This window comes from Athene cunicularia (genome assembly GCF_003259725.1).
Source record: "Athene cunicularia isolate RWA chromosome 3 unlocalized genomic scaffold, athCun1 chr3_part1, whole genome shotgun sequence".
Classification (NCBI taxonomy): Eukaryota; Metazoa; Chordata; class Aves; order Strigiformes; family Strigidae; genus Athene; species Athene cunicularia.
In genome coordinates, this window is record NW_020799097.1 from 59,068,130 (window position 1) to 59,094,515 (window position 26,386).

General features: G+C 38.8%; 1 protein-coding gene across 7 annotated transcripts in view; it reads right to left on the reverse strand.

The window, feature by feature from the left end:
• Positions 1–26,386, reverse strand: part of PTPRK (protein tyrosine phosphatase, receptor type K) — a 321,847-nt gene that overhangs the window by 64,563 nt on the left and 230,898 nt on the right. For all 7 annotated transcript variants that reach the window (XM_026845144.1, XM_026845149.1, XM_026845148.1 and 4 more), the window contains exons 8-12: positions 20,124–20,233; positions 18,459–18,660; positions 15,444–15,549; positions 8,144–8,417; positions 5,151–5,187 (exon numbers count right to left, since the gene is read on the reverse strand). In XM_026845144.1, the coding sequence (XP_026700945.1) occupies positions 5,151–5,187; positions 8,144–8,417; positions 15,444–15,549; positions 18,459–18,660; positions 20,124–20,233 (729 nt within the window). The remainder of the gene's footprint in view (positions 1–5,150; positions 5,188–8,143; positions 8,418–15,443; positions 15,550–18,458; positions 18,661–20,123; positions 20,234–26,386) is intronic.

A 26,386-nucleotide genomic window follows, 5' to 3' on the forward strand; every position in this document is an offset into this window, starting at 1 on the left:
ACTGGCAGATGTGGTTGCTCAGTGAGCTACTGCAGTTTCACATACAAAAGAGGAAAATATGTCATGCTAATATTTTGTTTCCATCTTTGGAAAGCTCAGCAAGTCAGTTAAAATCTCCTCTTTGTAAGATAAAAGACATTATGCAAAAGACCACTGAAGTTTAAACATATTAACAGCTTTTTCCTATGAATGAGTGAAAAGAAAGATGTGACTTAGGCAATATCTGCATTCTTCTCTAAATTTATATTGCCACTTAGGTCTCCAGTGCCTATTATGATGCTACAGCTAAAAGTCATTGTAGGAGCACTGATCCAACCATAAAAACAACAATGAGAGAAGCTTTGTTTCATATACATTTAGCATCTGACATCTTCCCTTATTTGTGCATTAATCAGTAACAGACATATCTGAGCATCCTTCTACAGGAGGTGATTTGACTTTCACAAATTTCCCTAAGAGCAGAGACATCATCAGGAACAATTTCAAGGAAATAATTATGGTCTAGACAGATTTATGACTTCTAAAGACCTAATCCAAAGCACATTAATGTCAGTGGAAGGACTCCCATTGACATCAAAGGCCTTTGGATCAATCCCCAGCTGCTGTGGGAATGAATTCAGAGAAATAATGATGGTGGACTAAATGCACACTTGCAGTTGAAATGTTACCACCCAGACCTTTTTATTCCTCAAATCAGATTAAAAAGTAATTTTCTGCTATTTCACAATTACTTCCAGATGCGCATCATCTCAAATGGCATTTTCATCCATCTGTATGAACCAAACGTGCATAGAGATAGAGAAGTTCTACACTGACTGAACTAATAATACAAATGAAAACCACAAGGGAAAATAAATTTGGAGGTGAAGAAGTTCATGTTTTAAATGCAGAGTGAGGAGTCTTGGACTTCATTTATTCCTTCTAACTACTTTGGGATAGAGCTGCCAGGTCCTCCACTTCTTTATTTACTGACACAGTACATTTCTTCTAATCAAATTTGAGTGTTTTTCTCTAGTCCCCTAAACAAAACAAAAGAATACACGTGAATCAGTGTTAGCCTCAAACTTGGCAGCCTAAAAACTGTCAGAAATGTTAACTTTATATAGACTCTGCTTAATAACAGCTCTGCTGTCCCTTCTGTCCTCTTAAATGTCTATTTACATGTTAAATAATTTGAAGCATCACTCTTCTCTGCCCATGTTAATCTGGTTTCATTCCCTTTGCAGCTGATAGCATTTTAGACCGTAGAATGAAATGTCAACATTGTATGCAAGTGGCAAACCATTCAAAGTTCTACACAGTCAGACTCTACTCCAAGAAGTGACTGATCAGTCATCAACATCGTGTGCTACTCTGAAGCGCATGCTATGGCAATCACACATATTTTATTCACTTCTCTAGCAATACTTTGGTTAGGCAGGTTCAGTTATCATGTATTCATTGATATATGAGCATGTTACAGTCTGGTTGAACTCTGCCTTACCAAACTAGTTTTAGGAAGTTTGAGAACTTTCTGTAGGAAATTATACGTAATACTTTTTTTTTTTTTTTTTTTTTATTCTATCTTTCTGTTTCAAATGAACATCTGACCTATTATGTCACTCTCTGTACCCTTCTCTGCACTTCAGAAAACAAAATTTTTTTTTTCCTTCTTCAGCTACTATGTGTGGAAAACCAGACTATTAGTGACTGGGTAATGCTACTACCTAGATTTGAAAACTAATGAGGCAGAGAATGATCAACTGTTGTTTTGGGTTTTCTGGTGTGTGTGTTTTTTGGTTGTTGTTGTTGTTTGGTTTTGTTTTTTGTTTGTTTGGTTTTTTTTTTTAATTATTCTGATTAATGATTACTAAGATGATCTAAATGGGAAGGGAATTCAGGTTGACAGAGAAAAGCAGCATTGGCTAAAAGTGTCCAAGGCATTAAAATGATTCACAGTTCATAAATTTTCTGGGCTACACATGTAATGGATATGGTGCTTTAGGTATGTCCTACCCACCTCCTGTGTCACAAGAAGTTATTTTTAACCTGGTTTGCTCAAGAATCAAAGCTTATGTGAACAGATTGTGTACATGTGTGCAACTTTCATACCCCCTTGCCACATCTAATAACTTGGGACTCCCTTGGCCAATTCAGTCTGATCTGCAGAAGGGCAAAAGTCACAAAGTCATTAAATTCTTACAAGCTTTGTGGAAATAGGTGTCCAGATAAAGGGGGAAACCTATTATTACTTTAAATCAGGGGCATCAAAGAATCACTCTGGCATTCATCTTTCATCTGCAAGTACACAAGAACTGCTCAGGAGAGGACTTTTTAATCTGGTGCTGTTCCAGTATTTTCTTCCATGAAAAATTAACTCAGTGTATTTTAATACACCAGACACTAGTAAGCCTCTCAGCTTAGTCTCAGAACATTTTTTCAAGACACACCAAAACCAGCAACATACTTTAGTCATGATTTGGCACCATCTTTTAGATGAGTTCACACTTCAGCGCATTTTGTTATCAGAAGCACATGAGAACATTTTGCACCTGGAATATACAGACTGAAAAAGTATGAGCACTTCAATTTAAATTTGCTGACTTTCATTAGTTTGACACCAATAAACAAACAACTCCACCAATTCTCAAAGGTAGAAGGCAACCCAAGGGAATGATATGTGCAAAATCCCTTATGCATTAAAATGTAAATTATGTTAATAGGGAACTGCCCAAGCAAACAAAAAATTAAGTCAGAAAAATAACACGTTTAAGAAAGTTAAGTTATCAAGACTATAATTCCAGGGATATGAACTTCTCCAGCATCAAACCATGACTTCACTACCATTTTTTTTTCCCCCCCCTATCTTTACATCTTATCGGTGTGAATATACTCAGTAGATAACACCAGCCCCTTGAACGAGACAAAAATGAGAAACTACCTTTGCTGGTAATACTGAACTTCACTACCAGGGAAATTTTGTCTTGCCTTTACATGTACCTTTAATGTCGTTCCCTCCTGCACCCTTCCACCCCTGATCTTTATGATTTTTAATTGGTTTTGCCAGCTGTAGGCTCCTTTAAGTCACAGGAGAGAGCACAGAACTATGAACTGCTTTTATAACTGAATACATAGTTTAGACAATTTGCTAGATTTTAAAAGGGCACTTTACTGGGGTGCATTAGGTAAGGTCAGACAGTCTTCTTTTCCCTATGAATATATTACAAATGTAACCAGATGCTTCTGAGGTCAATGATTTAAAGCAAACTTACACACTATGAAAAAAGTCAGCATAACCAGATGAACATATACATAAACCAATGTATTAAGTATACTTTTCTTCAAGTACAACAAATGTTTTCATTATAAAAAAATACCACAATGAGAAAAAAATTCAGAATCAGCTTTAAAAAATATTTAGAATACCAGTGTAACTCTTCGAGAGGTATGAATGTACATGACTTTGAAGTCACATATGATGTGATGATGCCCTATTAAATGCACTCCTTCAGAGAAAGGGAAAGCATTTGCTCCTAATGTTGCGCCCCCCCCACACTTCACATCTATCAATTAAAATAAAGTCAGAGAAAACATTTTGGTTTCCAGTTCCATGTTCAAGGAGTATAGTACTGACATATTAGGCAATGCAGTTACTTCAGGAAAACTTGTCTTTAGCCAGAATGGCAAACGCAAAATATATGGCACGATGGTAAGAAACCTGCTACTTGTTTCCCCTTTCCTTCAGATTACAGCCACTGGGGTGAAACGTGACCGTTAGGTCAGAGAAAGGCATAAAACCAACCACCACCAGGACTATTGCTCCTGTGAACACTGCTTTGAGATCGATGGACTGAATATGGTTAAGTGAAAAATAATTTCCTCCTAAGACAGGTGAATTTCTTCCCTATTTTGTTATTACTATCCGTAAAATTTATGATGAGAGAGACCACTGCTTTCCCCTTCCTCAGTCCTGAATATTTTAGGTTGCCTTTGAGCCTTTCAAGACTCTCCTTTGACTCAAAGCCTAGCAATACAGGCTTGTGGTACATAAATATTTGTTTATGCAAATATATTTTAATTCAAACATTTAATCTTGCCAGGTAAACATAAGAAAGATAATGCTGATGTACTTTTCCACAGAAGACTTAGCTCATGCTTTTAATTTCCTGTTTTTATTAGCTTACCTCACTCGACAAAAATATTAACACATCTTGAGAAGTACATTTTATTTTCTGTTTTCTCAGGAAAACATTTGGTTGCTACCACCTCATTACGGGCATCAGTTTTTAATTGGAACAGGTTTTAAATTGAAAGAAGCAATTGAAAAAATGGTGCTGATGTGCCACTGCAGTATTTTAAATGCCCACTTGCTCATATCTAAAGTTGTTTTTATGCTGAATATTAATATGCAATTACAGACAACGTGAGTAGTGCTGGGCCTCTGAAGAGTAGTCTGTCAGCATTTCTAAGCTCCTTTCTTGTTTATGTTGCCAGAGACTATCAAACAACTCTCATGTTGACAGAGTCAAGCAACCAAAATTAATGACTATAAATACAGTCAAAGCAAGAGTTAACAACAAGCAGAACAACTAAGTCCTCATTTGAAGATGAAACAACATTTCTGACTGAGTGGTATGCGATTAACCCACTGTATGTCGGGTCAATATGATTTATTCTCACAGCTATGCAGTCTTAGCCCTGGGCCTCACTTGCTATCAAAGCCACGAGCCTTCCTCAAATCAACCCTCCCCTATGTCTAGCTAACACTGGGAGCTCTTACTTAGGAAAATTAACTATCATGTCCTTCATTTAAATTATTTCCACCCCTGCTTGGAAATAATTGTTCGTATAACAGTTTAACCACGTGCTCTTTCTAGTCTCCAGCCCATCTATCTGCCGCTTGCAATGCTCCAGCAGCCTAAAAGCAGATCTTGAAAACCACAGACAGGGAAAGAAAAAAAGAAGCGCTTATTTTATCTAAATTCTGAGTATTGCTAGAACAGTAGTCTCTTGGCCTGATACCAAAGAATAAAAAGCAGTAGCCCATTACATTTAAAGACAATCAAGTGGTTCAAAATACAGGGAGAGTACTGGCTTTGGTTCAAACACTTAACAGAAACATCACATTTCATTAAAACAGCCACTTTGCATGGAAGGGACGAACCTCTTACCTTTTGTAGCTATTCGAACACACTGAGTTTTGGTTTCCTGTTGAGGAGAAAAGTAAAGAAAACAGTCAGATCAGGTTGCTTTTTCTTGCCCTCCCTGCTCCATAAATTCATCCTAGATCTGCTGATCAGCTGGGGCAACCTGACAAGGTGACACACAGGGCTCTGGGCTGAGCAGGGGAGGAAACTGAGTGATTTTTGCCTTTAGAAAAACTGGATGAAACCTAGACATTGGTGTGTACTATTCAGGATAACAATGGGGAGAACAGGTGCAGGACAGCCCAGATGTAGCCACATTTCAGATTATTCAAATCAAATGGAAATTATGCCGTAAGAATACAGAGACAGGGTGCAGTGAAAGAAAAAGGGAGGACTGGTGCTCCTGGTTATTTCATGGTACAGAAATCCTGAGTCAGCGTTGACCTCCACCAGCACCACGAAGCAAAGAAGGTACATCTGTTCAGCACTGTTTCCAAACTAACTTGTCTTGTTGCATCCTGGTGGTCTTGAATAGAGTCACCTGAAGCACGTCAGCAACATGCTCCCTCATGCTTCTGAGTGTGGAATTGGCATAGAAGTAGCCAAATATCCCTTCACATATGACACAGTTTATCTACAACCTACATAATGTGCCCAGGAAAGACAGTAATTCGACACTGATGTGCTCCAAAAGAAGTTGCACATGCAAAGACAGTTTTTATGTATTTTACTTCCCTCACTCCCCATCCTCCACTTCAGAAGTTAGGTCAGCCGTTGAAAAAAATGGACAGAGAAATGACTTGGTTATGCACAGCTTGGACAATCTGAATAGAAGATGGTCAGTCATAAATGGGTTTTCTGACATTCCTGTACAATGTGCAGTCATTTTAAAGGCAAACATACTGAAATAGCATAAGGTTGTGTGAGAGGATGCAGCTGCTGCTGTATTAGATCTAAACAATATGAGCATGGAATTAGAAAATATAATGTTTCATTCTCTAAAATAGGCTCCCTCTGGTCCTGCACCCCCCAGCACTCCATTCCTTAATACATCCCTAGGATCTCTCTCATCTTGAGGATTCCTGAGCAACAGGTAAAATATGTTGATGCTGTTTTGTAAACATAGCTTGTAAAGAATGAGCAAATCCATTAATAGAGGCTTACAATAAAGACAACTTTTCAATGTAAATGAAAGCCCCAAAGTTTATCAATATAATCTTACCTAATTAAGGTTCTCCCAGTCACTGGATTTACTTGTCCATTTTTGCTCAGAATATCTGCGAGGATGATGGAATAACCCTCATCCCACCACTACAGTGTATTTCAGAGTATACTTTACTTCCCCTTGACTGTTTTGATGATCTCACTGGTTTACATGTGTTTAAATATTCTGCAGCTCAGAGGTTATTTTACAACCACTAGATCTCTGTCCTGGCAGAATGAAGTGCAATCCCCCCAGAATCTTGCCCCAAATTACCCTAGGAACAGAAATCTATCTGAAGTTTTAAATCATTCCAGAGAAAACCATTTTAAACTCCCTCACATACTGAAATCAAGTTACAGTAAAAAATAACACGTTCTTCCTTCATCTTCTACTTATCTGTCAAAATGTAAAAGCCAAAATAAATATCTATGTTTGTGTTTAATATTTTTGTTTTACTTTTCCCTCCCATTTATTTCTCGGGGAATGAAACAAATTTCCTTACAATTTAGTCAGCTGGAATCCAACAAAAGCAAAGGAAATATATGTAGCAGGTGAGGGAAATATAAATGTGACTAGCTGTTAGCTTTATTTTGTTTTGTTTGCTTCATACAGGTCTATAGATAAGAACTACAAATAAGGAACAGCTTCCATCAGTTCCAGTAGTTCTGGAAGCTGGTTCTCAGGCAGTTCCAGTATGGTTTCATTAGCTCCTGCTTCGTCCCCATTCTGCCTTGATGCATATGCCATTTTCACAACCATAGGTAGAAGGTGAGTTTTTCTTCAAGGGGCTCCAATGCAAGGCCACCTGTTAGCTAGGATTTGTTTAGACACGGCAGAGACCCAAATGCGAGGATGTGAGGATAAACATGGCTTCTGCTCCTTTCCGATGGCTCTGGTGAGCCTCGGTGGCTATTGATCTACCTGTCTTGTCAGGCAGTTCCTTTCTGACCTGTCTGGACACTTCCTATGAAGACTTTTAGAGACATATTACAGCAATTTCCTTCAGTTTTCTAAACTCTAAATAAAAAATTTAAATTTTTAAATATCTGAAGCTTCTGTGCCTAGCACATTTTCCCACCTAACTGATCATCTTCCCCTTCCCCATTTTTCATTTATGAGAGGAAAAATCATTTAAGAGTGACAGCTCACGGCTTGAAGAGCCACAGTTGTACTTCCCACCTAGAACCTCCCTCCCTGGCACATTTTCCCCTCCCATATGTATAGAGAGCTAGCAACAGCACTCAGCAACACAGATAAAAATGAAACACCAAGGAGATATGAAGGTGAGTGACAACCATACTCTTACTACTGCACAGCAGTGGAGCAAGCCTCAAGCACACCTTTTCAGAAAGGCTCTTGAAAACACACCATGGGCTTGAGGTTATTTTTACTCAAGCAAATTTTTGGTTTTTATTTGATGTTCAGTGCAAGAGTCTCAAAAAGTTTGTAAAGTTTTATTAGTCCTCTGAGCAGCCCACATTCTCTTTATCCTGCAGTAATTTAATCTTCTGAAGTGCACATCTACTGAGAACTTGGGAAAGGGCTGTGGATGTTATCTACCGAGGAGGTAGAGTCCCAGCACTGAATGAGTTCACTCAGGTGATTACTACAAGATGTTTTAAGCTTTCATCTAGTACTATGACACAAAGGTGGCGTGAAATGTGACTGGCATGCTGCCATACTGTCACAACATGGAAGAGATTACAGCAGTCCCACTGCCAACACCAAACTACATGCAACTCTAGCAGCCCTAATTGTCACCACGGGCATGTCTTTTGACTCCTTGCAGGAGAAAGGTGTGGTTGGTACTTACCTTCTCAACACTGCTCATGGCCTGGAAATAGATGTTGTAGCCTTTCCGAGGAGCCAGTGGTGGGTTCCAGAAACCCTGGTAAGTTCTGTTGTCACCCACGGTAAAGGGTGCTGGCTCTGGCAGGTTTCCTGGGGGCAGCTCAGCAGCAAAGTAATATGGTGACCCCCCACTAAGAGCGGTCTGATATGTGACGGGGATTTGGTAGCACTCCATGGCACCCGTTTCTCGCTTTGTTCGGTGTGGGTGCAGCTCCTCAACAACGATTTGGTAGGCACTAGCGAAACAGAGGAAGAACAACATATCTTTAAAAGACACCTGCCTGGGTCAACTGTCTAGTCTCAAAAATATTAACCCAATTGCTTTGTGTAAACTTAAAAAGAAAACAAAAGAAAGAAGAGAGGAAAAGATAGCAGATGCACTGAAGCAGAGAGGAAAAAAAAAGCTTGAAATATAGCAAAGCTATCTAATTCAGCCACTGGAAAGTAGCAGCATCCATTTTTTTCATGAAAAAAACCAACACAAAACTATGGACAACCTTCTAACAATGATATTTCTTTCCCTCCCCTCCCAGGCTTTTTTCTTTTGAAGAAACACAGGAATGAATCTGACTTTAAACTACAAGAGACTAAACTCTTGGTTAATCAGAAGCATCTGAAGTTAGCGTTTTCCTTTGAAACAATATTAGAGAAAGCTGAGCTTCAAGGCCCAACATAATGACTGCCTCCAGGCTGTGCTTGAAGCACCAATTTGCAGTTGTCATATCATTAGAGACGGAACATGCTGACAGGCTTCTCCACCTCTTGACCTTGCTGTGGCTTCTATCTTGGCTCAGAGCTATGCAGATCTAAAGTATAAGTGACATGCTGTAATACAAGCACAGATGGACAGAAATCTGTCCATTCCACCAAAATAGACTGCCTCATTCCTCTACAGTTGTCAATGATAAAACGTTACAAATTGCTGAAGCAGATGGCATTCGGCCTATTAAAACGCCATCCCAACCTCCCAATGCCTCTCTTGAAACAGTCCATGGCTTGGTCACTTTTCAAAATCACCTGCTTAAAATAGAACAGGTAATTATAATTCTTTTTTTGCCTTTAGGGAAACTACCTAACTACAGGATGTTACCAACTCATTATCAGCTTCCCCTGCTCTGCAGAAGTACAGAACTTACATACTGAGAGCAGGAGGCATTTCTTCATTTTATAAGAGAATAAGAAAAGTTTTTAGACTTTTAAGAACTATATGTACACATACGCACATACACACACATGTACACATGCACACAATTTCTCATTTATATGCAGACATATTTGAGGACCTTATGAGATTAGTAAGAAAATATGCTCAATCATGTAGATGAGACCTGAAGCTATTCAATTAAACTGGCAGAATTATCTGTCTTGGTTTTGTTTTAAATCTTTCTAAATAGAAAAAGTTAAATTGAACAGAATTCTCGAAGCATCACTGCATTGCTGCAGGGACTCTGAAAGGCAAAGGCAAAGACAATCCTCCTTCTTTCAGAACTTACGTGGTTGCATTAAATTATTTTGTCAATTTTCTCTGCTACTACTGCCCAGAAAACCCAATAACTGTTGTGGCAGAGATGAAGTACGATACTCGGGAACAGAAGAGAGTAGAAAACATAAGAAATGAGTTTCATGCCTTTCTTGAGCTGAAAGAAAAAGTTAGCATCCCCTTTTTCTACCACCTAAAAAATCAAGGAGGAAAGCCTCTTCCCTTTCAAAGTGTCCAAGAGGAATATAGAAAGTCACCTCATTTTAAAACTCCAGTTAAAAAGAAAAAAGTAAACAAAAAAATGATGAGTTAGTTCCAGGGATCTCTGTTTCTCATAAACGGTGAACTGAGCTTGGCTATAAATCACCTTCTGTGGTAAACTCTATGTATTAGCCACGTCCAGTTAATGTGGCCTGCACCAACAAACCACTTCCACAAGATCCCCATGCACCTGGAATCTTTATGCTTCAAAATTAATGTACTAGCAAAAAACCCTAAAAGCATCGATATTTTACAGACTTGACAGGATGTAAAATAATTTTTGTTTATGATGTACCAAGGGCAGAAATTACTACCCGTGTTTATTCCCTTCCTGGCCTGGCCCTGGACCTAGGCAGGGATAAAACCACTGCTCCTGACTGGGCAGCCAACCAACTGAAGAGTACTGGGAACACCAGACACCATGTGTCTGCTCCCTCCCTTCTTGCAGCTTTCTCTCATGAGCTGCCAAAGGATTGGGACCAACACAAATTCTGCTCTCTGAAATGCCAGGAGAGCAGGAAACTTGTCATCTGTGACACCCTGCCAACCTAGGAGGAGGAAGCCGGCAGGGCGAGCGGAAGGACAGTGCAACGTCTGCATCTGACGGAGGCAACCGTCCCCTGGAACAGCCTGGTTTGTCACACACTGCAGAAGCTGAGATCCACTACAGTTACCAAATTAACCCCCACTTTCCCTCCCCATTTTATAGAATAAGGGGCAAATAAGTTATCTTTTTTTTTTTTTAAGGGACATCTCCTTTTTAAGGATCAAGTCTCCTCAGAGACCAAAACGAACCAAAATTCAAAGACGAAGGGCATGAGAGTGAAGTGTTAGGAAAGTCTCTTTAAATAGCATTCTTTAAAAACACACAGTAATTTTTGAATTTGATATAAACGGTACGGGAAAATTTTAAGCATGAGATCACAATAAAATGTGAAGGTTCTGAAAAATTTTCAAATAATTTACATAAAATATTCTTCCAAAAATAATGCTTTTTGGGCCCCTACATCTCAAAAATTATAAAATGTGGAAAATAAGAAACAAATATACACATTGTAGACAGTCTATACAATTACTTTTAGTTAAAGAAAGAATACCCAATGACAGAAATTTCTTGAAGTCTCCAATGAGGCTTTTTTTTAATTTTCACAAAGTATTTTTTAAATAAAAGATGTGCCTATCCTCTTTAGACAGGGGATCTGGCAGTATTTTTCATGCAACATTATAGTCTAACAAGACACGCAGGAATACAGTAATTTACCTCTGATCCCTTTGTGATACCATCTGTTTAAGTCCATTTACTAACGCTACAGTGGCTGCAAAGCAGCACTGTCACCCGGCGCACACATAACAGTGTTTGGAAAGGACACTTTGCTGTAACATGTGAAGACAGAAGCTAAAGTTAAATTTGCAACTTGGAAAGCGGGGTGTTCACTGGCTGCAAAGGTGATCTGATATCAGGCTATAAGTGAAAGTTTAAAGGCTACATACTCTGCTTATCGTTGAGATTTTAAAATATTACTAAACCTTCAACTACCTTATGTTCTTTACACACTTTTTTGTGTAATGGTGGGAATTCAATTATTGAGACTTTCTTGTGACTAGAGCTGAGGAAATTTGTACAACAGCTATTTTTTTTCCAGTCTTCCCAGACAGCAAACGAGGAATAAAAGAAAGAAAGAAAGAAAGGAGGAGGGATGGAAGACCTAGGTGACAATATTCCTTCTCCTTGATGACTAAAATAAATTCTGAGCTATTCTGAAGAGTAATACAAATTTCAGAAGCTTCTACATTAGTTGCTGGGATCACAGCGGCCCAACAGTTGTCTGAATCAGATAAGTGGAGAAAGTGTTGAAGATGTGACAAGAGCTCCTCTGCTGAGATTTTGCATGAGGAAATCCTTTTTGATGTCAAAAGTTTTTTTCTTTTACTTAAGAAAACCTGTACAGAACCTCCCTATTGACCAAGACAATTGCAAACAGCCTAAAAGGAGGCCCCTGGCAACAGATATTGCTTTTCACCTCTCTCTAAAACCTCTGACTCTCAAACAGGTATTGCAGCGGTGAACATGTTGTTCATACTTCAGCCCTATTCTGACAGGGTTTTAATATGAGCTAGAGACCTCCTTGATGCATCTAGTGGAGAGAGTGTCCTCTCCTTTGATGGGCGCCAGACTGACTAACGGACAGGCCAAGTTACAACCTGAGCTCTTGGAAGTCCGACTGACAACTAAGTATTAGCTACTCCCTGCCATGGTCCGCTTAATTAGTCTTGCTGCAAAATGAAAACAACCCGATTTTGCATACGGAGGTATAAGGAAAACACTTTACCAATCAAATAAAATAAATTTCATCATTAAAAAGTTGTCTGTGCTGATTTTGATACATGTACTTCATAATACTCATCTGCAGTAGGTTGAAAACAAAAGATTGGTTTGAGGGTGCTCGGTTAGGATTCTTCAGAAAAACTACAGTGACAAATCACACCTTCAAATGAATCACTGAAGCACCACTGATGCTACTGACTGGGACCTCATCCACGAGATTGATAGTGAAACGGTTCACGCTTCACAGTGAGTCTGAGCCATCCAGCCCTGTCTCCCTTTGCATTTCTAGTTTGTAATTTGGTTTAAGATTTCAGGAGGCCATAAAGAATGCTAGAGATTACACGATAACATTTGACAGGGAAGATATGATTAGAGTCATGTTTAAACTGTGATGACTATGACATGTAGCATCTTAAAGAAATGATTGACAGCTGCACATAGATTTCACTAGAGTTAAGGAACATCTGTTTCCTGGGGGGCTGTGCTGATGGAGAGACTGAGGTACAACAAAATCTCATCATGTTATAATTCTGTTTGTAAAAGCAAGAGTATCAGACTCAACTTTTTTTTTTTATTTTTTTTTTCTTTAAATTTCTCCCTTTTTTTTAAACACAGACCTACTGCTATTAAATAAAATGATCTTTTGACCATCTACAGCTCCAGGGATTTGAGGACTGGGTGCAAACAAACCTTTCCAAAAAAACAACTGTATTCAGTGTCAGGCTAAAGAACAGCATTTGAGTCCCTTTTACTCAATCACAGCTGCAGGCATGGCGATGCAATTTTTCCCACCTATCTAGTAACACTCATTATGGCAGCAAGCCAGCTTGTAGTGGAAACACAGCTGCAGTGTGGATGGAGTTAAGCTTCAGTAAAACGCATCATAAAGTTCAGCAAAATGCATTGAATCAATTCAGAATTCAGTGCTACATTTACCTCCCCTATTAAAAAGCTGCTAAAAAAATACCTGACTGCAACACGCATAACTTCAGGAAAGGGAACAGGACCATGTCTTCTGCATTCCCCTGGAAAACATTCCTCATTCCAAGCAAGGAATAAACCACCTGTCTTTCTTTAAGAATAAAGCCCAGTGCTCTGGTTATAGTGATGGACTTACTTTCTTGGCGTCCTGATGTTACAAATTTCATGTAATCTCTTAGGTTTTAGAAATTAATTAAAGTGGTGAGGGAATATAGGAGACAGGCAGACATATGATTTTTTGAGAACATATTCAACATGAGTTATTAATACTCTGTCAAACTATCTATTAACATTTAGTATATAGATCCTTTTTGCCAGCTTCACAGGCTACAAGTAACCAGCTCATGCCATGAAACTGAGGATGCTGTAAGGAAAATTGAGAGAATAAATGTGAGGTGGTGTGGTGCAGGTATAGTCTGCAGTGAGTTACTCGCCTTCTAGTACAGTGCAGAGAAACCAGAGCTCCCTGAGATAGGTACAAGTAATCCTCTAGCTACATCCCATCACACTACCAGTTCATGAAAGAAAACTCCCAGGAGAGAAATCTGGGACGTGGGACCGACCCCTCTCAGTGTGAGTGGTGGGACTGAAAGTGGGAGCCTGCTGCTGTCTATACCCATGTGCTACTGACCTTTGCTGTAGAGAAGATAAGCACCACTGTCAGAAGATCCCAGTGGTGTCTGGAAGGGGTGCTCGGGGGGGACCTATGCATCAGTCCCCTCAGGGGACCAGGCATGGGACTGTAAAGATTTGGCATGGATTAGAGAGAGATAGATATCACATTTGTCAAACAGGGACAGCTTTGGATATGGCCAGCAGCAGGACACCTGGAAGTCCTTTAAAAGCACCTACAAAGGCAAATAGCGGGTTTAAGCACCTGCGTAACTTGGGGACATTTTCAGATCACAGGCCTGGTTTCTACTGAATCAATTCAACAAAAACCCTATTTTAGGAACCCAAGTCCTGTACTTAATGTAGTCCTGTACACTTTATCATTCTTCACACCCCAAAAAATCCTAGGTTTGCTCCAGGGCAATCTTTCAGAAACTAATGATGTATGGGATTACAATTTTATTTATGGATACAGCACATCAACATCTCCTATAAAGGGGATGAATATGGATTATTTTCTATGACAGAATATTAATAAATAACCTGATCATATCAATCATCAGGTTGACTATATAAGCATATAAAAATGCTTATAGGTCTGTGACTCATCCCCACAACATCCATGTAAAACGTATGTTCCTCCTAATGGAAACAGACTTCAGAAACACCTATTTTTCCTCTACTTTTAGGGCTCAGGCACATTACCTGACATCAGCTGAGCCATGGTAACCGACTTAATGTAACACAGAATGAAATGCATTAGCCTGTATTTCTCTAAAATGTCACAAGGGTAAGAGCATGAAAAGCTTCTGATGCTCAGTAGCTAATTAACCCCCAATTAGTCAACCCTGTCCCTGAATATTGCTGATGCAGCCACATGAGAAAAACACAAATGGAATCAAATAATATCACAAAATTTTTGCGCTAACAAGTAGATGTAAAGAGCAGGATGTGGACTAATCTTTGCAAACAGAATTAAATTATCTCTCCATAGAGAGTAGAAGGGGAACGACCCCTCAAAGTTAACATAAATGAAACATTTTAATATGATTATGGGAAAATTTAATAGTTTGCTACATGATTTCTAGTAAGAAGCACTGTGAGAGGAAAAAGGTCAAATAGTTTGTATTCATCACTATTATTCTCCCATTTTCTCTGAGCTTCCAATTTTCCAATCATACATATATGCTATAGAATAGCTGATTTGAAGTACTGGTGAGGAATTGTTATCTTCAGATTCACTTTCTGACAAACACCTTTCAACTTCGTATTTCAGAGACACTGTGAGAAAGAAAAATGAAACGATAATGGATAGGAGGTGGTCCTGGGGACCCTAAATCAAACAGGACAGTTGGATGATTCAAGTCATGACTACGTTCAAAAAAACCCCCGACCACCTGAACAACCAAAATCAAAGAATATTTTCTTTTTAATTACAGATCTATTGGCAAGCTCAGTCTAGCTAAGAAAAACAATAGTAATGTCAAATGAAACGTTCACTTGGAAATGAATAGCTCTATGAGTTGTGATACAGCGTACAATCAACTAAAAAAAAAAATCTTCAGATTTTCTTGATTTTTTTTTTTTTTAATTTTTATTTACCTGATAGGTGCACCTTTGGCCTGTGCTGGTCTCAAGAGTACAGTTATTGTAGTAGCAGTTTCATTGAGAGATGCATCGACTCCTTCGTAGTCCGGTAAAGTGGGAGCTGATTAATGTTGAGTGGGAAGGAAACGAACAAGAAACAAATCATTGAAAACATTCTGAATTTTCATGAGATTGTGCCTGTTCATAATATAGTACAAAGCCACAATCCTTCATCAGCTACATGAGTCTTTTTTAACGATTTTCCAGTCAGGTACAATCTTTTACTAGAGCATGAATGGGACTTCACCAACAATTGATAATCCCATCCCTAACTGCTCCCCCTCAAATCATGATACATATCAAGCTAAACAGGTTTATTCAAGAAGGACAGAAATAGCGGGAGAAGGTGACTGCCAAGAAACCCTAAGACTACAAAACCCCATGGTGGCTTCACTCTTTTTACCTTACAAACAACTATACCCACCATCTTGAAGACCTCAACTCTATCACCTCTTTTTCCTCCTTCAACAATTTAAGAACCTTTCACATTTCCTCTTAAAGGTCATGGAAGACCATACCAACACCAACCAGAGTGCAGGAAAATTTGACTCGGAAAGACATGCATCTGTGGCCTAGAACTGGCTGGGTGAGTCTATTCCCATGCCCATTTCTCCTCCATTTCTGACAATGGATGGCCAAGCTGCTCAGTAATCACTTTCTGAACACTGCAGTTTTCAGACCAGAGTATCAAGAAAAAAAAGTCAAAACTAAAAGCAGTTCAGGAACTGATTCAGTAACGGACTGGCTTTCAGCCCTTCGTAGCAGCAATATTTGTTGTGGGTTGTATGGCTAGTGTTGGTGATTTCTTCAACCACCCAATTTTAATCTACTGCCACAAACCTTGTAGAGTCCTCCCTGGTAATACAGTTGCTTACTTCAGCTCTAATGCAAGGAAAGAAACAGGATTTTCTGTGATTCAGGAAATAAGAGATTTCTATTAATTACTAATCTTTAACAAGCTTGAAAACTATCTGCATTTTTTTTAATATGTAGCTTTATCTTTATAAAATTGTTAATGATCCTTGTATATTTAAAACTTATCTTTGACAAAAAAGATGTTTGCTAGTAGATGTTGATCATTTAAGTCATAATAATTTCACAGTAATATATCAATAGAGAAACTCTGAAAGATTAAAAACCTTGTTTCATTAGTCCCAGATCATAGATAAACACAAAAATTTCTCTTATGTCAAGAAATATTATTTTATAGAAAAAACGTTCATTGAATGTTAATTTCTAAATTACTATTTACTCCATGTTCACTAGGATCATGGCAACCACTTTTAAGCTTGGTTAAAAAGAATAATTTCCCTCCTCATTAGAAATAAAGCTAGCATTTTCCGAAACATATACGTTGCTTCATAAAAAGCTGTGCAGAGCAAAATTAGACAATAGTTCAGCGTAAAGCAAGATGAAAAAAACCCACGCTGAAATTCAGATATAAAGGGTGTCACAGCCCTGTGTTTAAGCTTTCCTACTATTAACCATGTTTTGCCAACTAACAGACTCATATTGTGTCTAGAAAGTGTGGTAGACTGGATTTTGGACAAAATTCCCAGAATTTCTGGGTGGAAAAAAAAGGGCATATCAGAAGAAGCCTGAACACACTGTAGTCCTGGATAATCCAAATGTGTTGAGGTGCTTATTTCTCAAAATACTAAAATATCTGGGGGACAGACATGCTAGCAAGACATTACATAGTTACACCTTCTTTATTCCTCCTACAAAGAGGTTAGAAGACAAATATGCAAGTACTACTACAGCACTATTATCCCTGAAAATTTATAAACTGGAGTTTGTTGTGAAGAAACACAAAGATCTTAAAACAACCTGAGTAAAATATTAGACTTCAAAACAACGTAATAGCTAGATAAACAGAACAGAATGTGTCATTTAGGTGTCATTTAGGTTTTTTTTGGTGGCTTGGTTGGATTTTTTTGAAGGGGCTGGGGCATGAGGAGTGCTAGTGCTTATGTGCTGGGATGGAATTCAACAGATTGTTCCAGTTAACTACAACTACAGCATTTCACTTGCTACATAATTCAAGGAGCTCCACCTTAAATTTTCTCACATTTTATGTACATGTTTTTGGGAACTGGGTAAGGAGACTACATGAATAGTTTCCCACAGAAATGGTAGGTGCATTCCAATACATTATTAACTTCCTTTTACAGGACACTGTTTCATTATGGCAGATAAGGAGAATAGTCTGCTTCGTGCTGCTTAAATTTCTAAATGACTCACTTTGATCTCTGCCAAAGCTCTGAAGTTGCCATGTCATAAAATCAACAGTCTCTCTAGGCATAGCATTGACTTACTTCTGCTATCAACTGCATAAGCTACTATCTTAGTTTTTGAGAACAATACCAAAATTTAAGAAAATAAAAATATTGAAGCATTCCATTGCACGTTACATTCTTCTCGAGTTTGCAGCATGTTACTGAGATGAATAGTGTCAATCTTGGTGCACTGCAGTAAGTGAATAAAGGCACGAGGAAGCAGACTTCTATTAATCTGGCAAAAGAAATTCTCACTTCCTCCCAACTGTCCCAGTTCTGTTATAGCTGTGTGCTGCTAAGTGGTGTCACCTTGAGCAAATCAGTTAATTTTCTGCATCTGACTTCTCTAATCTGCAAAACAAATACAGTACTTAGTGACCTATGGAGTGCTGTAAGGCTTAATTAGTTAAGGTTTATACAGCACTTCAAAATCTTCAGATGAAAGTACAAGATTACACAAAATCAAACAGTTAACAACTACAGGTGTGCAACTTCCACCTCATGCAAGGATTTATCCCTGAACTTATGCTACTGTTTGGCAAATACACTCAAAAACATTTTCAGTAATACAGTTTCACAACATGATAGGATTGTTTTGGGATTTTCTTTCCCATTTCATAATTTTTCAAGTCTTACAAAAACATTTTTAGAAAGCAACCCACTTTTTTTTTCTGTTGTTTTTTGTTTTTACCTGAGATGTTGGTTGTTACATTGATTGTGGTTGCTGGTCCAAACCCTTTGACAGTGCTTGCACGTATAAAGAACTGGTAAGTAGTGCCAGGATGCAAGTGTGAGAAGACATGGTGTGTGCTGTTCCACATCTTCGACACAGTTTGTGGAGGTCCTGCAACTGGAACTGCAGGATCAAACGACCGTATACTGCTATAGCTGACCTGTGAAAACAATTATTTTTCTAACAATTGTTACAGTTTTTGGTGCAAGGGGATTATGTTAGCTTGGTGGGAAAGGAAACAAAAGACATGCCCATCTAGCTTCCCAGCTATCTTGGGGACACCATGATGACTTGATGTGTATTAGTGTAGTCTGCTTCACTAGAAAGGCTATGCAGGTGCCCTTCATCTGTGTTTCTTTGTGATTTTAGCTCATATATGGAAAATTTCACTGTTACATTTAAGTTAGGACGCGCCCCCCATCCCCGGAAAATTTCACTGTTACATTTAATTTAGGACGCCCCCCCCCATCCCCCCCCAACCTCTTTTATTTTTCATTCCCTGTAATACATTTTGCTCTCCTCTTCTAATAATCATATTTAAATGCTGTCTGTCTAAAGCAGTGGCAATATATTAATGTACTGATTTTGACCGGGATGGAGTTAATTTTCTTCACAGCAGCTTGTATGTTGCTGTGTTTTGAATTTTTTTTGTGATTAAAACAGAATTAGAATTGCCCTTTTAATTCTCCCCCTATCTCATTGCAGGACAATAAGCAAGAAGCTGAGTGGGGCTGAGCTGCCCACCAGGGTTAACCCACAGTACTTAAAGAACTTTATTAGCAATCTGTTAGCAAAAAGATTTAATAGAATGGTTTGGGTTGGAAGGGATCTTAAAGATCATCTAGTTCCAACCCTCCTGTCAGAGGGCAGGGAGATCTTCCATTACATCAGCTTGCTCAAAGCCCCGTCCAACCTGGTCTTGAACACTTCCAGGGAGCGGGCAGCCACAGCTTCCCTGGGTAAGCTTTCCAGTGCCTCATTGACCTCATAGTGAGTTGTTTTGTTTGGTTAGTTGGCTTGTCTTTTTCCTGTAATTCACTAGTATACAAAATTATATCTTCTGTTCCTTTAAAAAAGGAATGCTGGAGAAGATGGTGTTTGTTCCTCAAATCAGCTCATGTTTCCTGCCAATCTCCTGTGTAGGTCCCCAAAAGGCTTACATATTAAATACACTTTAAATAGAATATATGTATGGAGGTTTCCTTGAAGGGTGATATCTAGAGAACCATCAAAGGTAAAAACCATTGTTCTAAATGTAATAACTATCTTACTTTTCATGTAACCTTCACTTCTAACAAAGATTTCATAGATCATGGCTGTCATGGCTTTTGAAGGGTGTATAGTAATGATACAAGATTTTTAAAACTAGCACCTCCCGTGTGTATTGTAATATTGTTATACTCACATGCCAAAGGCCACCTGACAGGGCTGACCAGCCAACAATACATTCACCATAATTATTGTTTTTGAATATCTAATCACTACACAAAATCCAGTACTCCATAAATGAAAGCAGCATATAACTGAATAGCTGCTTACAGAGCTTAAATGCACACTGTCAGCCACCCCTCTTGCCGCACTTTCCTAGCCCCATCCTATACTTGTTAACTGTTTAATGATTACCTCATACTGAGTAATGATGCCATTTGGATCCACAGGTTCCTTCCAGTTGAGGAAGATTTTATCTTCAAAAGGAGTTCCTTTCACCGACTTGGCAGGTATAGGGCCTGGCACTACAAACAAAGAAAACTTTTAAAAATAGGAGATTCAAGAAACAGAAAAATTAAAGAGATGACAGAACATCCTATTAAAACCAAAAGTGAGTGCAGGTCTATTTTTATTAATATTCATTCGTATGCAAAAGGGAGTGGTACAGAGTATGAAAAAGCACTTCAAAGTGTATTTTGTCATTCGCAGTGCAGAGAGAGCATGAAGTTGAAACGTTATCCGTACATATGGTTTTCAAAACTTCATGCAAAGTCAAATTGTCTCGTAGTATAGCCAGGGGAAACAGTTCAAGCTAGATTACGACTTCAGGGAACATCACTGAACTCTGTAATAAGCGTATCTTAGGACAAGGACTACATGGTTTTAAAATCCTTTTAAAAAGAAAAATCAAAGGCAAGGAAGAACCTCTGTTATACAGCATCTTCCAAACGAGAGAAATGCTTACAAAATAGTTTTCAGTCACTCCTCCTTATGATTTGTTGTTTTAAAAGAAATCCTCATTTAAAGAGGAGGCAGGGCACAGAGTGAACACACCAGCTCAACTGCTGCTTCTTTCAGCCATTGACATGCCCATGCTGCAGAAAGATCAAAACTGCATACTTCAAATCCTTCCAGTCAGAGACATTTTCAAAGCTTTGAACTGAACCACACTAAGATGACCCCACTTTCTTATTTTAAACGGAACCAATATCCCTGGTGTAATAACAAGTCTGAAGTGTCACCTCAGGCTTCTTTGCCTGAGAGATTCACAGTACCTGGTAATCCCATCAACACCAGGCAGGAGTGCTTAGTTATCTCCTGTTTCAGCTTACGATTCTTTTTTAACCACAGCAGCTCACCTAGATTTGAACATGCTGAAAGAAGGGGATGAGGATAAGAGAGTGCCTGAAGAAACCCTGAACCCAAAGAAACATCTTCTCCTCTCAAAAAGCCAAAGTTGCCCAAATCTGCAGACTTTCAAACTAAAATGCTACTTGTATTTAATATATTGACATATATTTCTCTCCCCTTCTTAATCAGCCTACTTTCTTCAGTGCAACTTTTAGTGAACTTCATGCCTGACATTTTTTGGGTATTAATTATCAAAGCAAACGGAAGTTTTACAAAGAGTAAAAATAAATTAAAATCCGCTGGATCAAAGGAAGTGCCAAGCACCGTGCTTGCAGCATCAAGGAATGAGTGGTCTGTCTCAATAGCAGGATTTATTTCAGTCTACATGGAAACTATAAATGATGATCTGACCCTTGGTACAAAGAACATAATTTGGCACATTAATAATAAATTCATGGAGTCAAAAAGGCCCACAAGTAAACAGATTACAGCTTCACAGAAACTGTTCATCCATCTGTCAAACAAAGACCAAGGACAAGCTAACTAAAATCATACGCTGCTGCTTTGCTTCAGTGTCCTGATACAGACTGGGCAGTGGATGAAGGCTGACATGCCATGACAACCTCTGTGTGCTGTCTGTGGCACTGAGAGACTTGCTGTAGGCAACACTTCTGTTTTTCATGGGAATGCTCTACTGTTTTTCTTTTTTACATCTGAAATGAGGTATTAATATACGCTGATGCACATGACATTTTCCCTGGAAGATGTGTGCACATGTGTGTGTGTGTATGTGCATGTACATCTGTGTTTGGGAGAGAACGCAGGCATGTGCGCATAATACGAAATATGGCATTAAAACATGTTAAAGAATGAGAAGTAAAAAGAAAACAGACACCACTGCTCAAAAACCTACAAAATACTTTTTGCGTGGTGATTTTAAGGAACATGTTTCATATTCAACTGAAACTGGGTGCAGATTTCTAAGTTTGAGGACTCCATAAAGCCTCCTACATTTTCTGTTTAATCACCCAAGTGGGAGAAGCCTCTAAGCTCATCACCATCGCATGACTCTGTTTTTCTTCTCCTGCAATATAAAATCTGTTGCTTGTGGCAGTAGCAGCAATGTTAAACTGACTGGAACTACATGATTCCAGTTAGTTTCATGCTTTTCTTCCCACTGACATGGGAAGGGCACAAGAACAGAAGCTAGGACAGTGATGAGCAGCTTGCTGGGAATCCCAGTAAAAATAAGGTCAGAAAGTAAGAGAGGAAAGGTCTAGAAAAAGAGAGAAGTAATGTCCACAAACCTCATGCATCCTCACAAATTCACCAAAAATGAAGCTTGGGGTCAGCTTAAATTATTTGAGAGCTCAACTATAATTCAAACAAACAAACAAATAGAAGTTCAAATGCCTAGAAAGAGGAATACAGATTAATTTTAGTTTGAAGGACACATTTTGTTGGGTCTGAAGTTACTTTTTCTCTTTCATTTTTCAGTTCAACCACAGTAAAAAGTCTTTTAAGCTTTACCGAATTGGCAAAGGAAAGCAAGGAAAGAGAAAAGCAGGAGCAAAGTAATTTGGTTAAAGAACAGAGTATCTGTGAGCCGGTCCATAGATTTATCAGTCAGCTTAGTCAAAATAATGACTAAACGTTCTCCATTTGTGGTTTTATGTCTTTGTTCTCAGGTCAGTATTAGCTACAAACAGAAATTTTAAAAAGGCTGAAATTAGTAAAAAAAACCCCATAAACCCAAAAAAACCCAACACGAGAAAACCTAACAGCAAGGCAACTTGTTGGTAACACTACTTTGAAGATTCAAACTCATCTCTCCATGTAGGCAGCTATTGATGCCTATTCCCTATGACTTCCAGCAGGACTCTAAGGGCTCAAGAAATACCTTAAACTTCACTTTTTCAATGCAGTGTGAAGATCCTCCCCTTTTATACAATATTTATCAAGGACTCAGGTGAAAAACAGCCAGGTAAACATAATCTTTGTGTTGATAACAGCTTTTGGAAACCTCCTCACAAACAGCCCAAAAGCTTATCTTCAGGCCTGCGTGTGCACCTCCAGAAGCCCCCTCGCTCACCACAGCGCCTCTCTGCTGCCTTCTGAACTCCCAACCTTCCTACGTGAGGTCTCGCTCTTCCCCTTGGACTTACGGACAATCTGTACTAAATCACGACTATTACAAGTGCATATTGGTGAAGTACGTTACTTAAGATTCCCTATCAGTGGACAGGTATACTTCTTGAATTATTCAGATAAGTGGCTTCTAGAGGAGCTGGACTCAGACCTTTTTGGCCTCCACACTCTCTTTTTAAAAAGATTCTGGCCCCATTGATTTTCTTTCCATCTACTGACCCTGTAAGCGTGGCCCTACCATCTCTCAGTGACAACAACAGTAAACACTCCCACATGCATTATTTTATGCTGAACTTCCAACAAGTCAAGATTTATATGAAGAAGTGAAATCATTTAGGTGGGTTTAACTGTATGGGTTTCAAGAGATTTTTAACTTAAAGCAAAAAACCCCCAAGCTATAAAAATGTATACAAATATAAAATGCACATGTACAGAAAAGTAACATAAAACAAAGGGAATTTCAGCAAGGTTTTATAGTGAAAACATCACAAGCTCTTCTTTCACCATCTACATGCATCTCCAGAGCCCTTTTAATGAAGCTATATATCCGTATAGTGAATAGCTGATAATCTTTTCTTCTATATACATGTGAGATGGTGGACTTTTATAAATACTATGCATAACAGAAGTACAAACCATCAATCTGACATCAGACCAATTCATTTCAGAGCAATATATTTGCATTAAATTATGTCACAGTCACAAATAAATTGTTATTCACAAATAGCGTCACCTGAACCTTGTTCTACACTAACTTAACGGCAAATTTATATTACAATACATTACTTCTGGAAGAACAATGTATTAACTGACACCAACCACTATAAAATGAATTTATATGGTTTCAGTTTTCCTGCTACAAAATAATGAAAGTGCATGTAAAACAGAGTATTTTTATTTTTATTATACTTTGTGAAAGTTGTGCAGAGTATTATTATGCTATATGGTAAAGTCTGTGTTCAGATATATGAATGGTTATACTGGGAAAAACTCCTTTGTGGTACTCAAAAAGTAAAGTTTATGAGCAGCAAACTTGCAGCCTTTCTCTGAAGGTAGATGCTCATTTTCAGGGGATGGTGACAGTCAATCTCTTCTTCTGTGTATATGTTGCAAGCAATTAAAATGGCCCACCTTTCCATTGGCTTTTTCTGAGGGATTTACCATTTTAATTTTATGCTGTTACCACTCGAGACTAAGGCTTAAACAGAAGCAAATTTTATATAATAAAAAGGGGAAAAAAAAATCAAATTGCTATTACTACTCTGTACCATAAAAGTACACCAAAGGTGGTGACAAAAATGACTTCTTTGGAAATCGCTCAAGTTGCACCATTTGCAGCGAAGAACAAAATGTTGTTGAGAAAAAATGTTGCATATTAACAGTCTCCTTCAGTGCACATGCTTGGTTATTGATCTCTCCTCCTGGAGAAGTGGGGCTGGCACAGGTGCCCTGGGGGGCGGCAGGGGTGCTGCCCTCCCTAGGTGGGGGGCAGCGGTGGGGTCACGGGGCCACGCTCCCCAGCAGAAAGCCCACAGCCCTGCACAGGTCTGTGTCACCCACCCAGGGTCACTGTTGGACTGCACGGGCACTGACCCGCTCACACCTCCAGCCTATACGAAATGACTGGTGTTACAAACATAAATGCTTACAGTCAAGCTACTAAGCAAGCTGACAGAGGTGAATCAGTCTCAGAGGCGGCGGCAATCACTGTAGATACTGGAGCAAATATCAAATGGGGTTAAATCCTTGAGTTCTGGTTTTCCTGAATTCGAGGGCTCAGACACCTAACGCAGTATTTTGTTTAAAGCCTTTTTACACCAAATGCTGACTTCAGTACTCCTCATTTCTGGGATTTGGAAAGGTTTCTCCATGTCAGGGTGAAATAACCTCACATACCTTACAACTTTTTAAAAATATGTAAAACAATATTCAGAGTGCTTTCAGCTAACACACAATTTGGGAATAACAGGAACTTGTGGGCCCAGGTGTAAGACCCCATTCCACAGCAAAATGCTGAAATAGCTGCTAATTCTGGCCTATTTGCAGGCATCATTATGTCAAACACACCATTTCAACAAAGGCTCTCATATGCAGTATCACTTTTTCAGCTATAAAGCTTCTAATATAGGTATCTAAAGGAAATGAAAGTAGGAAGTTGTTTCAGCCAGGGTAAACAATTCTGTGTTTCAGGGCCAATTTTTCCTGAGCTATTAATATAAAACCTAACTTGTATTTCTAGTCTCTGCAATATCTTAAAACAGCTTACTTCAGTTGTCATTTGTTCAGAGTAAGCTTAAAGAATAAATCTCTGCTAATAAGTTCAATATTTTTCTTACTTTCCCACAAATCAACTTTTCTGATGTCTTTAATAAAAAGTGTTCACATGTCTTTCTGCAACCACTTTCTCTCTCTCTCTCTCTCGGATATGCCAATAGCAAATATTACCTACCATCTGAAAAAAAGAACTGGGGTTATTTTCACAAGCTGAAGGACAAATAGGTTATCCCAGGCTCCTTTTATCAATGGCAGTAGGTCGGTTATAATCAGTTTCAGTTCACTGCTGCTAGAGATATAAAACTTCCTCCCTTATTTGACTATATTGACACTAAATTTTGCTGCTGCTCATGACATGTAGGGTCACTAGTCCCCCTTTTAGATCAAGGACTGAGGTCAATACCTTTAGCAGCAGCATTTACGGACAACTTCACATTGAAACTTTTATATCTTAGTCATGGGTTTCTCTTTATTAACTGCAACCATTTGCCGACTTTTTTCCCCAACAGGATTAGTATACCAGGTTCACCTGACATCCATGCACGTGTCACTCAGCTATGTAAGTCACATATTTTTTGAGACAGATTGCCATTTCAAGCAGTCTTTGCAAACCCCCTTTGCTGCATCAGACATACTGCCTGCTCATCTTGCTGCATTAACTTTTCTCCCAGGTAGGCTAATTCTGTTACCTTCAAAATGTTAGTGGTAGAGTTTCATGTCTATGCTTTTTCAAAGCTCCTTCAAGCATTGTTTGTTGGTTTGTTTCCTTTGATTGAAGTATATTTTCTACCTTTTCTCCCCCCCCCACTTCCAATAATTTCCTGGTGTGCAAGAACAACTTGGAAAAGAACAAAGGAAAAATGCTTCTCATAGCAAATAATAAAGGGGGGGGGGGGGGGGGGGGG